At 44.2% G+C, this 17,088-nt stretch overlaps 1 protein-coding gene across 1 annotated transcript in view; it reads right to left on the bottom strand.

The window, feature by feature from the left end:
- The window catches only part of LOC126359091 (toll-like receptor 2 type-2), a 138,292-nt gene that overhangs the window by 72,838 nt on the left and 48,366 nt on the right, over window positions 1-17,088 (bottom strand). Inside the window, exons 6-7 of the mRNA XM_050007603.1 lie at window positions 14,012-14,179; window positions 3,153-3,383 (exon numbers count right to left, since the gene is read on the bottom strand). Of these exons, the coding sequence (XP_049863560.1) occupies window positions 3,153-3,383; window positions 14,012-14,179 (399 nt within the window). The remainder of the gene's footprint in view (window positions 1-3,152; window positions 3,384-14,011; window positions 14,180-17,088) is intronic.

Raw genomic sequence — 17,088 nt, 5'->3', positions numbered from 1 at the left:
TACATATTAAGGTACCACATATAATAACATCTGTACCCATACACTGAAGCGCCAAAGAAACTGGTATAGGCGTGCGTATTCAAATATAGAGATATGTAAACGGGCAGAATACGGTGCAGCAGTCGGCAACGTCTGTATAAGAAGTGTCTGGCACAGTTGTTAGATCGGTTCCCGCTGCTACAGTAGCAGGCTATTGAGATTTAACTGAGTCTGAACGTGGTGTTATAGTCGGCGCACGAGCGATGGCACACAGCATCTCCGAGGTAACCATGAAGTGGGGATTTTCTGTACGACCATTTCAAGAGTGTAAAGTGAATATCAGGAATCTGGTAAAGCATCAAATCTCCGACATCACCGCTGTCGGAAAAAGATCCTGCAAGAACGGGACCAACGACGACTGAAGATAGTCGTTCACGGTGACAGATGTGTGATCTTCCCGAAAACAGCTGCAGATTTCAATGCTGGGCCATCACCTAGTGTCAGCTTGCGAACCATTCAAGCAAGACACATCATCGATATGTGTTTTCGGAGCCGAAGGCCCACTCGTGTACGCTTGATGACTGCACAACACAAAACTTTACGCGTCGCCTGGGTCCGTCAACACCGACATTGGACTGTTGATGACTGGAAACATGTTGACTGATCGGAGCGCTCTCGTTTCAAATTATATCGAGCGGGTGGACGTGTACGGGTATGGAGACAATCTCATGAATCCATGGACCAGGCAGGTCACCAGCGGACTGTTCAAGCTGGTGGAGGCTCTGTAGTGGTGTGGAGAATGTGGAGCTGGGATGATACGGGATATCTGATACGTCTGGATAAGACTCTGACAGGTGCCACGTACGTAAGCATTCTGTCTGATCACCTGCATCCATTCATGTCCATTGTGCATTCCGACGGACTTGGGCAATTCCAGCAGGAGAATGCGACATCCCACACGTCCAGAATTCCTACAGAGGAGCTCCAGGAACACTCTTCTGAGTTTAAACACTTCCACTGGCCATCAAACCCCCCGAAAATGAACGTTTTTGAGCATATCTGGGATGTCTTGCAATGTTTTATTCAGAAGAGCTCTCCACCCTCTCGTACTCTTATGGATTTATGGACAGTCCTGCAGGATTCATAGTGTCAATTCCCTAAAGACATTAGTCTAATCCATGCCACGTCGTGTTGCGGAGCTTCTGCGTGCTCACGGGGCTCCTACACGATATTAGGCAGGTGTACCAGTTTGTTTGGCTCTTCAATTCATGCACATATGTGTTTGGTGTTAGAAGTGTAATTGCAGATATGTGTATTTTGCCTGAGGACAGCGTACTGAACGACGTTACTTCACTATTTATTTCATTTGCAGACTATAATTATGTCTGTTATGAGTAGCATGTTTTTGCCTTGATTGGTACCTCCAAGTACATATACAAAAGCAACCCATTACTGTTTAGTTTACCCTGGGCTTACGTCAGGTGCTGAAGTGTGGGATATGTGAGCACAAAATGGATAGTCTGTAGTGAGATATTTAGTACAGTTTATAGCACGCTAACAAGCGCGAGGGAAACACCAGGTAGTAAATTATGTGATTTATTTGGAAGAAGACAACTGACACCCCTAAGTGGGTACATATTAAAGTACGGTACCAATTATCAAAATACACAACTGGCCATTAAAATTGCTACACCAAGAAGAAATGCAGACTCTAAACGGGTATTCATTGGACAAATATATTACACTAGAACTGACATGTGATTACATTTTCACGCAATTTGGGTGCGTTGATCCTGAGAAATCAGTACCCAGATCAACCACCTCTGGCCGTAATAACGGTCTTGATACGCCTGGGCATTGATTCAAACAAAGCTTGGATGGCGTGTACAGGTACGACTGCCCATGCAGCATCAACACGATACCACAGTTCATCAAAAGTAGTGACTGGCGTATTGTGACGAACCAGCTACTCGGCCACCATTGACCAGACGTTTTCAATTGTTGAGAGATCTGGAGAATGTGCTGGCCAGGGCAGCAGTCAAACATTTTCTGTATCCACAAAGGCCCGTACAGGACCTGCAACATGCCGTCGTGCATTATCCTGCTGAAATATAGGGTTTCGTAGGGATCGAATGAAGGGTAGAGCCACGGGTCGTAACACATCTGAAATGTAACGTCCACTGTTCAAAGTGCCGTCAGTGCGATCAAGAGGTGACCGAGGCGTGTAACCAATGGCACCGCACGCCGGGTGATGCGACCATCATGATGCTGTAAACAAAACCTGGATTCATCCGAAAAAATGAAGATTTGCCATTCGTGCACACAGGTTCGTCGTTGAGTACACCATCGCAGGAGCTCCTGTCTGTGATGCAGCGTCAAGGGTAACCGCAGCCATGGTCTCCGAGCTGATAGTCCACGCTGCTCCAAACGTCGTCAACTGTTCGTGCAGATGGTTGTTGTCTTGCAAAAGTCCCCATCTGTTGACTCAGGGATCGAGACGTGGCTGCACGATCCGTTACAGCCATGCGGATAAGATGCCTGTCATCTCGACTGCTAGTGATACGAAACCTTTGAGATCCAGCACAGTGTTCCGTATTACCCTCCTGAAACCACCGATTCCATATTCTGCTAACAGTCAGTGGATCTCGACCACCGCGAGCAGCAATGTCACGATACGATAAACCGCAATCGCGATAGGTTACAATCCGACCTTTATCAAAGTCGGAAACGTGATGGTACGCATTTCTCCTCCTTACACGAGGCATTGCAACAACGTTTCACCAGGCAACGGCGGTCAACTGCTGTTTGTGTATGAGAAATCGGTTGGAAACTTTCCTCATGTCAGCACGTTGTAGGTGTCACCACCAGCGCCAACCTTCTGTAAATGCTCTGAAAAGCTAATCATTTGCATATCACAGCATCTTCTTCCTGTCGGTTAAATTTCACGTCTGGAGCACGTCATCTTCGTGGTGTCGCAATTTTAATGGACAGTAGTGTATCTGTAGCTATATGTCTAACACCCAATTTCTTATGTACGATGTTGGAGGCTCTTCTAGGAAGGCTGCAACGCTTGAAGTTTCTAGCGAAATGAAGAGCACCTGCTGAAGATCGACCTTTTGGACAGGAAGTTAATCCTGAATCTAAGCCATGTTGTATGTTAAGCAGGTGGTTACCTTCCAAGATTCGATTCGGTTGTAGGAGGCGTCGATGTGTGACGCGTTTCCCGGCCCCAGCAGCCTGAGGTGGAGCAGCGCGTTGTGGGAGATGTTGAGCAGCCGCAGCTGGTGGGACAGCCACAGGCCGTCGGCGGTGGAGAGCTCGTTGTGGGACACGTCCAGCACCTGCAGCTGCTGCAGCGGCACCAGCAGCTGCGGACTCAGCGTCTGCAGCTGGTTGTTGGACACCTGCACGCCAAGCAGACAGGCTTCGTCATTTCCTGTTGCGCCCTACACAGCAGTTGAGGGTAAAGCAGGTAGTAGCCTTCGGTTTATTGGTAGAACACTGGGGAAGTGAAATCAGTGCACAAAGGAGACTGTTTACTAATCAGGCATGTAACCAGTTCTAGAATATTGCTCAAGTGTGTGGGACGCGTACGAAATAGGATTAATAGGTGATATTGAACGTATACAGAGAAAGGCACCACCAATGGTCACAGCACGAATGGCAGAATGAACTGGTCGAATGATTTGATCCGTGGGAGAGTGTCACAGAGATACTGAAGGAACTGAACTGGAGGACTCCTAAACTATCCAGAGAAAGTCTTTAAAAAGTTTCAAGAACTGACTTTAAATATACGACAAACCCATAGGTATAGCTCACAAAGGGATAGTGAGGATAAGATTGGAATAATTACTGCATGCGCAGGTGTATTCAAACATTCATTCTTTCCGCGCTGGTACAGTGGGACGTACCCTCCGCCATGCACCTCACCGTATTTTGCAGAGTATAGAAGTAGATGCAGATGTAGACGTGCTCTTAACGGCACGGTAAATATATCGGAGATTTTATCGATTGTTAAATTTCGTGTAAAAGGTGTGATTGAATTTAATGTGCATTAAATTACAAGGAAGGTGCTATTTAACAGTTCTCAGTATCATAAAAACACCAAACGGCAGCCTGCAGCTCGTGTATTAAATTTTATTTCTATAAATAAAAATGTTTAAAAATTAATTAAAACCATTTAATTAACTGAATTGAAATTAGATAGCAATAATAAGATAAATAGTTTCAGATGAAAACATAAAACATTTACAGATCTGAAAAAATAAGGAAATCGAAAGTTGATGTGAGTGGCAAGGGTTTCTTACGTTGGTGGTAATACAGAGAAAATTTTATAGGACAATATTAACGTAAACCGGTAGAACGTACCAAATTTCAAGAGGCAGTAGTGTAACCGTATGTGAAACGAATAGCAGGAAGCAGTCCTGTACAAAATATATAAAACTAACTTTTATCTAACTGCAACCCAGAGAATTAAAGTTTTTGAATAATTTTTTAAACAAAAGTTGTATGTTAATTGCATTTGACATCACATCTCTCCATTTGACAATTAAATAGTATACACTGAACTGACTTCTGAGATACGCGGACGAGAAGAGCTGAGCTTCTATCGCTGTCAGCTATGTGGAGAATTCTAGGGAATGCGACTGTCAACAGGCATGCCTGCCGTTAGACGACCTCTTCGCCAGTTGGGTTTCTACGTTCTGTAGATTACCTGACACTGTCAACGGAAGTGCAATCTCTGAATCTGAAAAACAAATATTCTTCTTACGAGAGAAGTTTTATTTGCCCAGATCGCTATAATATTTATTGCTATCGCAATAATATTTACTGGGACCTGGACAAATAAAACTTTACTAGTAGAAACAATAATACCCTTCTACACTGTTGTTGAGGCAGGAGCAATCTCTTTCGATGCCATACAGTCTCTTAAATGCTTACGCTTTGTCAACATGCGGCCTCACCTAAGCTGCCATAACGGCATTTTAACCAAGAACTTCGATAGTATATAGTGTCGTTGGATGACGTTTCTGGACTGTTTCTATTCTCAATTTGTTCCACAAGACATTGTCTGCAACACCCTGCCCTTTATTGTAGTCTATATTGCATGGTAAAAAAAGTGTCAAGTATTCCTACAGAAGATAATATCGATTAAAACTAGAAGGAAACGCTATAGCTGGCATGTTAGAAAATTCGGTGACTGTGTACACATTAAAAAAATATATCGTATATTTTGATTCCCAGCCGCTTTTTTTTGTTTTTTTGTTTTTGTTGTGGTAGTAGAAGTAGTAGTGGAATCGAGCACACTGAATCTTCTTAAGATCTGTATAGTTATCTAAGCAAAGCAACCCGTCCTGTCTCTATAGGAATTACAATATTCTAGCGTAGTTCCTGTACAAGCAAGACAGTTCGGTTACGCAACTACGTAGGTCCAACCAGAGTTACGTGTGACCGGTAAAACATACGGAATTGAGGCCGAAAAATAAACATTTTAAGCGTTTTAAAATCTAGAAACCAATACAGGCTGAGTTAAGGGCAGTTGAAAAGCCGCAGTTCACTGCGTGCTTTTTATTTAGGGATGAGGAAAGACACACAAGAGTTGAAATAGTAAATTATCACAATACGCAGTGTGAGCCGGTACAAATTCACGAACAAACATGGAGCTGAAGAATCAGAACCGTTTCTGTACCAATGTGTAGTCAAGAATGGTCGGTGTCACTCATAGATTAACAGGTGTTGTATGTCATCGATTCCTGCGTGATGAATAACCAGCCCTACTCGTGAGTGTTACTCTCGCAGGAAGACAAGGACTGTGGTTGAAGTGCGGCGGAGCACTACCCCATTCTCTACGGATCTTGGTACAGTATGTCAACGCAGCGCTTCAAAGGCGATGGGTCGCTCGAGGTGGTCCGGTACCATTGCCTCCCCGTTCACAGGAACTGAACCCGTAGGATTTTTGGCTATGGTAACTTTTAAAGGCGTTTGAGTATTCCCATCCTTTTCCGAGGCTTGTTGTTATTTCTGTGAGCAGCTTTAGATATTTTTACCACAGAGAGGATGCTAATGTCATTCAGGATCCCCTGACATCGATGAATGGGTTTTGTTCTTCGAGGTCTCATTTCCCAAGGCGGACTGCCTTCCCTACGGCTCTCAAGGCCCCGGCTTCCCTCGAAGGTAGGTAATATCGTCGAAACAAGAAACTTTGGCCAAAGGAGGTCGATCAGAAAGAAAAGAGAAGAATTCTGACACAAACAAGTGGAAGTATTATCAGAATTTACTAAGGGTCCATAAGGTTGCCACCCACATACTACCAAGAAGGGAGCCTTCTAGGGCGACTTCACTTAGTATGGAATCTCATCAGCTGAGCAGTATGGCATATGTGCTCCTACAAGAAGCGTTGTGCCTGCCGGCATAGCTCAGTTGATCACTGAGACACACAAACCTGCCCACCAACAAGTATTACATACAAGCTGCAACGTGGTCGCGAATTGAACAGTGGCCCGAATATCGAATATGTTTCCTTTACTTCACGTCTATGGTCACAAATTTTGTCATCAGACTACCGGTTTCGATCTATAATGAACATCTTCAGGTCTTTTCTATAAAGACATATCCTAATATATTGGTGTCATAGTGGCATCGTCAAATGTGTTGAAGACTATTAACAGAGAACTGAAAGAATTAGAAAGGAAGATGTAATTCAAACTTTAATCGACAAAGGAGTGCCAATGGCTTCAGCGAAAATTGTGTAGATATACTTGAACATAAGTGTAATAAAACGAGAATTAAAATACACGAACGATTGACAGAGAATAAAAGATGTAAATAAATGGATGAAGATAAAGAATATAAATTTTGAGGACCACGTGGAAAGGATGGACCCCACAACTTTCTTTGAAATTTGTAAATATAGACGACCTCAAGGGAAACGACTGCCTCTACGACCACAGAAGAGATGGGCGACAGATGGTCCAGTACGCCCACCGAATGAGGCTGACAGGGGAAATCCTAGTCAACAAAAGAAGAAGAAGAGGTGTATTCCCAATCCATCGACAGTGCGTAAACGTTACGAGTGCGTGTGACTTGATGCAATCCGAATGGATGCCGGAGTGTCTGAAAGATTCACTACTAATAAGGGCTGAACATGTTTCAGGAATTGTAGTAACCACATGACGCACTGCCTATGGTGTCTACTCCACGTAATAGACAAAGGAATGGGACAACAGATTGGCCCAATTCTCTACAGGTGTTGATATACACCGGTATATGCTGCGCACTACAATTAAAGGATGATAAATTTAAACCTTGTAATTGTCTCCCATTCGAACGCATAAGTTTGAAATTTGGCTCAGAGATGCCTACCCAACGTTCCGCTGTAAAGGTGCAAAAGCGCGCGGCCTGCGACGTTACCGTGGCGCTCGACGACACCCCGAACAGCACGGTGTCGACACGTGCGAGAAGAGACCTGAGCTCAGAAGTGCATTAGAGGTGTAAGATGGATTAATGATGTCACATTGCCACCAAATTTTGCCATAATATTACCCAACGTCCTTGTGGAAGTTTCACACGGTCTAAAGTTTGTCACACCCGTTCTTTTGACGGGTTGGCTGTGGAGGTCTGAATCACAACGCCCAGCATTGAAATCACACGATTTTCTTACGGGTGGCCGGTAAAAATATCTCATACACACAAAGTGGATCTCATGAAGAAGGACATTGCTTTAAGACAGCAATCCTCTTCACTTGTCCTGCACTGCCCCACGTAGTCCATTTTGTCGAATCACCTGATGCACTCGCTGAGCAAGCTCATCGGCTGACTCTAGCTTCCTTCCCCGACCACCTGCGTCATGGCTGTCCTAACGTCTTACATTAATGTTTCTCCCGCACTCTGCTGGCATGCATGACAGCTATTGAGCCGTGTCGGTTCGTTTTCCGAGCTGTTATATTTTGCTTACTGGTGCAGTCAGTTTTGGTGACGCTTCGGTCTTCTTGTAGCTAGCTTTTTTGTTAAGAGTGAATTGGAAGGTTGTTGACGGACTGTGGGGTGGAGAGAGGAAAGCAGGCGACGAACGGTGGGCGTCCGAATACGGGGCCTGATTGGCGTTTGCTCTTCCAAGTGGGCGGCTATTTGTACAGGGCCGGGTTGGTTTGGAACGTTGTGTCCGATTTACTACGTGGATTTGGGATTTACCGCCTGCTTATCTGGGACGCCGTGATCAAGTTGATTTTCTCTGGTAACTGCCCACCATACCTCATCTTTGGGTAAGATACTTCTGTTTATGGACTTGGGCACATGACTCCGCTGCTGAACCTGCTCCCATTAGGCTGCCCTACCCGCTGTTCTCTGTTGCTCCGTACTTAAGCTACTAAATCCTATTTTCTGTTTGAAATCTCTTTATGGATGATACATTTATATCTACTTAAATAGTGTTTTCCTATATTGCAATTTGTTTAGCCTTTCAATTATCTTTGTCCTTTTTGCTTGGGTGTAAAATTATTTTGTTGTAATATATTCTAGATCATCACAAATAATAGTGACCACTGAGGTCGAGTATCGAGCCTGATCCTTAAAGTGGTTAAAAAATGGTTCAAATGGCTCTGAGCACTATGGGACTTAACATCTGTGGTCATCAGTCCCCTAGAACTTAGAACTATTTAAGCCTAACTAACCTAAGGACATCAAATACATCCATGCCCGAGGCAGGATTCGAACCTGCGACCGTAGCAGTCCCGCGGTTCCGGACTGAGCGCCTGACCCGCTAGACCACCGCGGACGTCTAAGGTGGTTATTCTCGTTTGTCCGACATGTGCACGAATTGTAAGATCGGGTACGGTCGTGGTCAGCAAGCGCCAGAGGGGTTCTCTGAACTCATGTCGGAATGTCTTGGCGAGACCCTGCACTTCTCTTACAAGAAGGAAATTATTGTTTACTGTTGTATATTTCATTGCTGCTGTGATCTCGTGCTTAGGTATTAAGGCTCACTCACTTCTTGCTACTTCTTGACAATAGTTGGCTGCATAATGAAATTAACTGTTATGTTTGATCATTATTGCTAAACGATTAACCGGTTACTCACCTTTGTTTTAATTATACGTCATTGTAATCGATTTTGATCGGTCTCTGGGGAGAGGTTTGCATTTGGTATTCTTGTGTCAGGCCTTCAGAATTTACATATGTTTGATGCTCAGTCTTGTATGAATTATACGCCTGTTAGCTTGCTCTCGGCTTCCCGAGCTGTTCGTAGCGTTGGAGCCGTTGTCCCCGGCGTGTTATCCACTACACGACGAGTCACCGGGCGTGGCTAGTCCACGTCGGCTGTGTACGTGTGTACGGCGCGATGTACCGCCTCCTGTTTTGTGGCAGCCACTAATACACCGCGGGCTCCTCGGTTGCTACGCCACCTCTCTATAAATTAAATTCCTAATCTCTGTGGCATTCGGACTTAAATCAAAGTGTCCGCTACCGTAAACCATACTAGCCAAGCCTTGCCTCCGCCAGCCCGGACTCGTCTTGTTACTGCTGTCTTAAAATTTCAATTCTTTAATTGTGGATTGTTGAACCCGTAAATTTTAAAATCGTTGTTACCTTTTTGTTCCAAAATTGCTAGTGACCCAATGGCGCTCCAAATCATTTAATAGTAATCTCGAACCTGTACATTTTAAAATATTGTTCCCCTTCTTGCTTGTAAAACTGACTATGGGAAAGAGACTCTCCGGATTGGTGAAGTGTTGAATGTAACAAATGATTTTGTTACTGTTCCTGTGTGAGAACGTTCTAAAGCCTAAGGGGCTACAGACTGTCAAATGCTTTATTTGTAAAAATTTGAATAATGTTACCTTCCTGTTTGAAAGGTTCCTAATGTCAAAGAGTTCCATAAGTTTTGTGAAATGCTGAACCCGTAATTTTATTTTTAAAAATTATCCTTTTGTTTCTAAAATGCTAGCTACAGAAGCGCGCTCAAGTTAGCTTAATCGTAGTCCTGAACTGGTAAAATTTTTCTAAATAAGAGCCACCTTCTTTGTTTGAAGTTTATTGTCTAATGTGCGGTTCTCAAATTGTTACGGTAATTCTCTTTCTGTAATTATAGAGAAGCCACATTTCCCTGTTTGAAATTTTATAAGTGCCTAAATGGCTCTCGAGTTGTATTTTTACGGATGTTTAACTAATTTTGAAGAAGGATTACATGTCCAGTAAAAAAATTGCAACTGCTAAAGGGGTATTTAAACCGCCTTGTGTAACTTGTGTTAACTTGCCTTAAACTTCCAGTTCTACCAGGGCTACTTTACTGTAAGTTTGGTATGTCTGGTTTGTCGCCCTGAAAGTTACTATTGACTTGTATGTTACTGATGTTTTAGGGGGACCATACCCTGCCTATCTAACCCATGTTAATTTAGGCACGTATTTGACCGAATTCTGAAAAAAACTATTTGATGCAGGACCTTAATATTTTTACTGTACGTTACGTGATGCTAATAGAGTCAACTGTACTAAAATCTACATTATGCATTTTATAGTTTTTAAGAAATACTTTTTTAAATTTATAAACCAAAAAAATTAGTTTTTTCTGCAGAAAATATTTTTTGTGTACTTCCTAATGGGGGAATGTTAATGAACGTAGTACCAGAGGTAGCTTTTTATGTTATGCAGAGTCTTTCAAAATTTTACTCATTTATCTATGATAGTTTCTCATATAATAGGGCATATGTACTGAAAATTTTAGTTGAGGGAAATTAACTTTAAAGGAAAAAACTTTTGAAATTAGTTACCTAGAGTTAATTAAAACCGTCCTGCTGCATATGATGGTCCTTCTTTGGCCTCTAGCAGGTCTTCCAGCTTCTTTTTCACCTTCCTGGATATTTGTCTTGCTTTCTTGGCCATATTACATGCAGACCTGTCTGCATCGGCCATCCTCTTTTTATCACAATGTTGCAGTCCAGTCATCATATTTTCACCAGGATTAATACCCTGCTTTTTCAGTACACAACACTCTCCAATGTTACCACAACTAAATGTAATAACAGCATCATGAACTTCTAGTTTCATTGTATGCATACCTACAAATACAGTTTTAGAAAAGCGGTTCCAAATTCTGTTGTTGGAACATTCATTTGGGTACTGTGTCTGCCCATGTAGACATTTCCTTAGGTCAGGATGAGCCAGGTCTCTGAAAATGGGTTTAATTGCTGCAATTACATCAGCAGGAAGAGAATTCTGTTGAGAATAAGATTCTCCAAGTTCCTGAGCCCTATTGTATTTGCACCACGAATTTTCTCCTGATGGACACAATCCATGACATGGCTTATCATCAGTAGAGGACTTATGGAAGAATATGGCCCAAACATCTCTATTCATTGCCTCCAGATTTTCTTTATTTCTCCTAATTGCCTGCCCATAGTATGCCTGCAAGTTTTCTATTTCAGTTTTAGTTAACTGACCCTGTCCGGTTAACAATTTTCCATCTTCTAATTTTTTCCCTCTCATATCAACAGTTAATTTTCTCAGCCATGTTCGCAAACGTTTCCGAACATTGCCTACATATTCCATGTTCAAAAATGTTCAAATGTGTGTGAAATCTTATGGGACGTAACTGCTAAGGCCATCAGTCCCTAAGCTTACACACTACTTAACCTAATTTATCCTAAGGACAAACACACACACCCATGCCCGAGGGAGGACTCAAACCTCCACCGGGACCAGCCGCACAGTGTAAGCCGGCAGCGCCCCGGACCGCTCGGTTAATCCCGCGTGGGCTACACATTCTATTTTGCTAATAATGGCATCTCCATATGTCTTAGATTTGACAGTGGGACAGAGGATGACAGAAAAGTGGGCGTGGCACACAGACACACTGGTAGGAAAATGCTCTTTAAATGCTTGAAATAAATTTTTTTCCAGCACAATCCTTTTCAGAGTACTTCAATAAAACCTTAACCTATCTAAATACGATGAAAACCGAAAATCAATTTTTTTCGACCTGAACCACGGTGTGGTCCCCGAAGTATATCTTGTTAAAGAAAGGATTACCGACTATTGTGAAGCAACAAGTGGCTTTTCGTAAACTCAGCCTGCACCTACCTCCGGGCCGTTAAGCTGTTGTATCCTGGGGCGTCCCCTGAGATCTCAGTTACGTTACGTGGACTGTACGGCATCAGACAGAACACCTCAGCAGGAAGGAAACAAATGGTAGCACGCACTTCACAATTCGCGGGAGACTCTACTCTTCTAGTCACCTTCACGTGTTCACTGTGCGCTCAGAACTGAGAAGGGCGATGTGGCCCGATGGGCGGGTGGGCACACTAGAGACACTGCGCAACACATCTGCGCTGTGCATCATTCGATTATCACTGTGGTTTTAATTTGGCGACTGATAGGACCTTGACGAAAGAATATCGCCCTTATACAAACATTAAAAATATAAGGAATTTCGAGTACCTTTCAGAAACTCGAAATACACTCTTGGAAATTGAAATAAGAACACCGTGAATTCATTGTCCCAGGAAGGGGAAACTTTATTGACACATTCCTGGGGTCAGATACATCACATGATCACACTGACAGAACCACAGGCACATAGACACAGGCAACAGAGCATGCACAATGTCGGCACTAGTACAGTGTATATCCACCTTTCGCAGCAATGCAGGCTCCTGTTCTCCCATGGAGACGATCGTAGAGATGCTGGATGTATTCCTGTGGAACGGCTTGCCATGCCATTTCCACCTGGCGCCTCAGTTGGACCAGCGTTCGTGCTGGACGTGCAGACCGCGTGAGACGACGCTTTATCCAGTCCCAAACATGCTCAATGGGGGACAGATCCGGAGATCTTGCTGGCCAGGGTAGTTGACTTACACCTTCTAGAGCACGTTGGGTGGCACGGGATACATGCGGACGTGCATTGTCCTGTTGGAACAGCAAGTTCCCTTGCCGGTCTAGGAATTGTAGAACGATGGGTTCGATGACGGTTTGGATGTACCGTGCACTATTCAGTGTCCCCTCGACGATCACCAGAGGTGTACGGCCAGTGTAGGAGATCGCTCCCCACACCATGATGCCGGGTGTTGGCCCTGTGTGCCTCGGTCGTATGCAGTCCTGATTGTGGCGCTCACCTGCACTGCGCCAAACACGCATACAACCATCATTGGCACCAAGGCAGAAGCGACTCTCATCGCTGAAGACGACACGTCTCCATTCGTCCCTCCATTCACGACTGTCGCGACACCACTGGAGGCGGGCTGCACGATGTTGGGGCGTGAGCGGAAGACGGCCTACCGGTGTGCGGGACCGTAGCCCAGCGTCATGGAGACGGTTGCGAATGGTCCTCGCCGAAACCCCAGGAGCAACAGTGTCCCTAATTTGCTGGGAAGTGGTGGTGCGGTCCCCTACGGCACTGCGTAGGTTCCTACGGTCTTGGCGTGCATCCGTGCGTCGCTGCGGTCCGGTCCCAGGTCGACGGGCACGTGCACCTTCCGCCGACCACTGGCGACAACATCGATGTACTGTGGAGACCTCAAGCCCCACGTGTTGAGCAATTCGGCGGTACGTCCACCCGGCCTCCCGCATGCCCACTATACGCCCTCGCTCAAAGTCCGTCAACTGCACATCCGGTTCACGTCCACGCTGTCGCGGCATTCTACCAGTGTTAAAGACTGCGATGGAGCTCCGTATGCCATGGCAAACTGGCTGACACTAACGGCAGCGGTGCACAAATGCTGCGCAGCTAGCGCCATTCGCTGGCCAACACCGCGGTTCCTGGTGTGTCCGCTGTGCCGTGCGTGTGATCATTGCTTGTACAGCCCTCTCGCAGTGTCCGGAGCAAGTATGGTGGGTCTGACACACCGGTGTCAATGTGTTCTTTTTTCCATTTCCAGGAGTGTATTAAAGAATAAATAATTTCTGGTGGTTGGATGGAATGGCGACCCTCAACAAGCTAGCCAGCGACACTTTACTGCTACACACTTCTTGCTCCAACAACACCAAAATCGGGACAGTTTGGTGAACAATGTGGAAAATCCAGCACAGTTCTTGTGATTACCTGCAGTACTTGTAGCTTGGGCGGCAGCTTGTCAGGCAGCACCCGCAGCTGGTTGTGGGAGAGGGACAGCAGCTGCAGCCCAGCTGGCAGCCCCTGGGGCAAGCGCTGTAGCCTGTTGTGGGACGCATCCAACGTCTCCAGACCAGCGGGTAGCGGCTCCGGCAGCGTCTGCAATGGAAGGCGCAGAATGTGGGCGTTACGTGAGACCATTCTGGCTCTACATCATATACATCACTGCACAGTGAAAGTGGTTTTATTCTGTATATTTCGTGCACTGTGAGTAAATCGGAACAGAAGAGAATCGAAGCCTTCGAGATGTGATGCTACAGAAGAATGTTGAAAATTAGATGGACTGATGAGGTAATGAGGGGTTCTCCGCAGTATCTAGATGAAATAAGGTTAACCGTGATTCACTATGTTAGCATTCATTTCCTATTAAGATTGACTACTATTATCATGCAGTAAAAATGGCTCTGAGCACTATGCGACTTAACTTCTGAGGTCACGGTCGGCTATAACTTAGAACTAATTAAACCAAACTAACCTAAGGACATCACACACATCCATGCCCGAGGCAGGATTTGAACCTGCGACCGTAGCGGTCGCTCGGTTCCGTACTGTAGCGCCTAGAACCGCACGGCCACTCGGGCCGGTTATCACGCAGTAAAATCTGATTAAATAACATAAATGATGTAAGGTCTCAGATAACCGGTCTACGAGTTAAATCTGTGTATTTCGACACACCAATACTAATATATAAAAAGAGAACAGAAAAATATTCTTGTCGACACATGCGGAATACCTACATAAAATTATGCCCTCTGTTTTTGAAACGTCCTGTACAATGAAAGCACCTATAAAACTTTCCTGCAAATTCCAGCAAACTATGATTACATGCTGAAAGCATTTGTTTCGCGTAACCCACAAGAGTTAACGAAGCACCCAAGCCAGTCCAAGGATACACAAAACTTATCAGAACTGAAACATGAATTTTAATTGTTCTTCCCAAAAAATTTATATTCATTCATTCCTCATAAAATTGAATGTAGAGTTATATAACTTCAATAAGAAGTCAATGAAAATAGCATCTAAAACATCTAAATAAAACTTGGAAGTAAATTCGAGATTAAACATACCAATGTAGAAAGGTTTTACTGTAAGTTCCATTTTTGTGCCGTGTTGCATCTACTGTATGTATTCTGTTGCACATTCTCAGCTTCTGGTATTCGATTGGCACAGGCAACGTATGTGACTGACCTTGTGTTCGCATATTGGATAGAACTCACATTGCTTTCAAAGTAAACTAATTCCACATAGATGGAAAGCTTTCTTTCTTTTTCTGAGCAGAGAAAATACTATATGGTCTACTGACTACATTATTAAGAAGTTTTGTAGAATCGAAAAGATAATTTATTTCGGATATCTCCGTATTAGGGAGGATACTTGACAAAGATATTTTAGAAGAGCTTAGGCAACATGTTTCAGACGTAAATGTAACTTAACGTTTACCCGAAGTTAGTGTTTTAGAACCGTTCCTTTTCTTAATACGTATGAACGTCCCAGTGAAAAACGTTGAAGGGGCTACGAGGTTTTCTTAGATGATGCTGTTTTATACAGAGAAGCCGCAACACGATAAAATTGTAGCGAAACGCAGTAATATCGGAGGGGGTCGACACTTGGTGTAGCGATTCGCCGCTGATCCTCATCATAAACATATGTAAAGTACACTGACACTGACGGAAAAAAATCGCAACACCAAAAAATAATTAATGTAGGGTAATGAAATTACGGGTATACATTTGTCTAGGTCACATATTACAGTGATTAACATGGCAAAATCACAATTTAATGTAAGCGAGAGGTAAGCCTTTGCATATGTGAAAATGGTTCAGATGACTCTGAGCACTATGGGATTTAATATCTGAGGTCATCAGTCCAATAGAACTTAGAACTGCTTAAACCTAACTAACCTAAGGACATCACACACATCCATGCCCGAAGCAGGATTCCAACCTACGACTGTAGCGGTCGATCGTTTCGAGACTGAAGCGCCTAGAACCGCTCGGCCACCGACGACCAGCGTAAATGTGAAATTCTCGTACATTAATAACCTGTGCAACTGCAAGAATGTTTTCTGCATGCATGTAAAGTGCATGCATTGTGCTGTAAAGTTTGTGGGATGGATTTCCATGTCTGTTGCACCTGGTCGGTCAATACAAGGACGATTAATGCTGTTTGTGGATGAGGCTGTAGTTGTCGTCCGATGATGTCCCATAAGTGCAAGACCGGAGACAGATCTGTGATCGAGCAGGCCAAGGCAACATGTAGAACATGTTACGTTAAAACAGCGGTATCTAGGCGAGAGTTATCCGGTTGGGAAACATCCCCTGGAATGCTGCTGATACATGGCAGCGCAACAGGCCGAATTACCAGATTGACGTACAATTTTGCAATAAGGGTGCGTGGGATAAATACGAAAGGACTCCTGCTGTCATGCAAAATCGCACCCCAGACAGTAATTTCAAGTGTAGGTCCAGTATGCCTTGCAAGAAAACAGGTCGGGTGGAGCTCCTTAACTGCCGTCCTTCTAACCAACGCACGGCCATAACTGGCACTGAAGCAGAAACAGCTTTTGTCAGAAAACACAATAGACCCCCCACCCTGCCCTCTAATGAGCTCTCGCTGAACACTACTGAAGTCACAAATGGTGGGGGTTTTGGGTCAGTGGAATGCGCGCTACCGGGCGTCTGGCTCGGAGCTGTCCTTGAAGTAACCGATTAAAAGAGCTTTGGAGGACTTACGGTCAAATAAGGCAGAAGGGATAAATAACATTCCATCAGAATTTCTAAAATCATTAGGGGAAGTGGGAACAAAACGAATATTCACGTTGGTGTGTAGAATATATGAGTCTGGCGACATACCATCTGACTTTCGGAAAAGCATCATCCACAGAATTCCGAAGATTGCAAGAGCTGACGAGTGCGAGAATTATCGCACAATCAGCTTAACAGCTCATGCATCGAAGCTGCTTACAAGAATAATATACAGAAGAACGGAAAAGAAAATTGAGAATGCGC

This window comes from Schistocerca gregaria, chromosome 1 (genome assembly GCF_023897955.1).
Source record: "Schistocerca gregaria isolate iqSchGreg1 chromosome 1, iqSchGreg1.2, whole genome shotgun sequence".
NCBI classification, from domain to species: domain Eukaryota; kingdom Metazoa; phylum Arthropoda; class Insecta; order Orthoptera; family Acrididae; genus Schistocerca; species Schistocerca gregaria.
The sequence above is the reverse complement of the archived record's forward strand: the minus strand, read 5'-3'. Positions and strand labels throughout refer to the sequence as shown.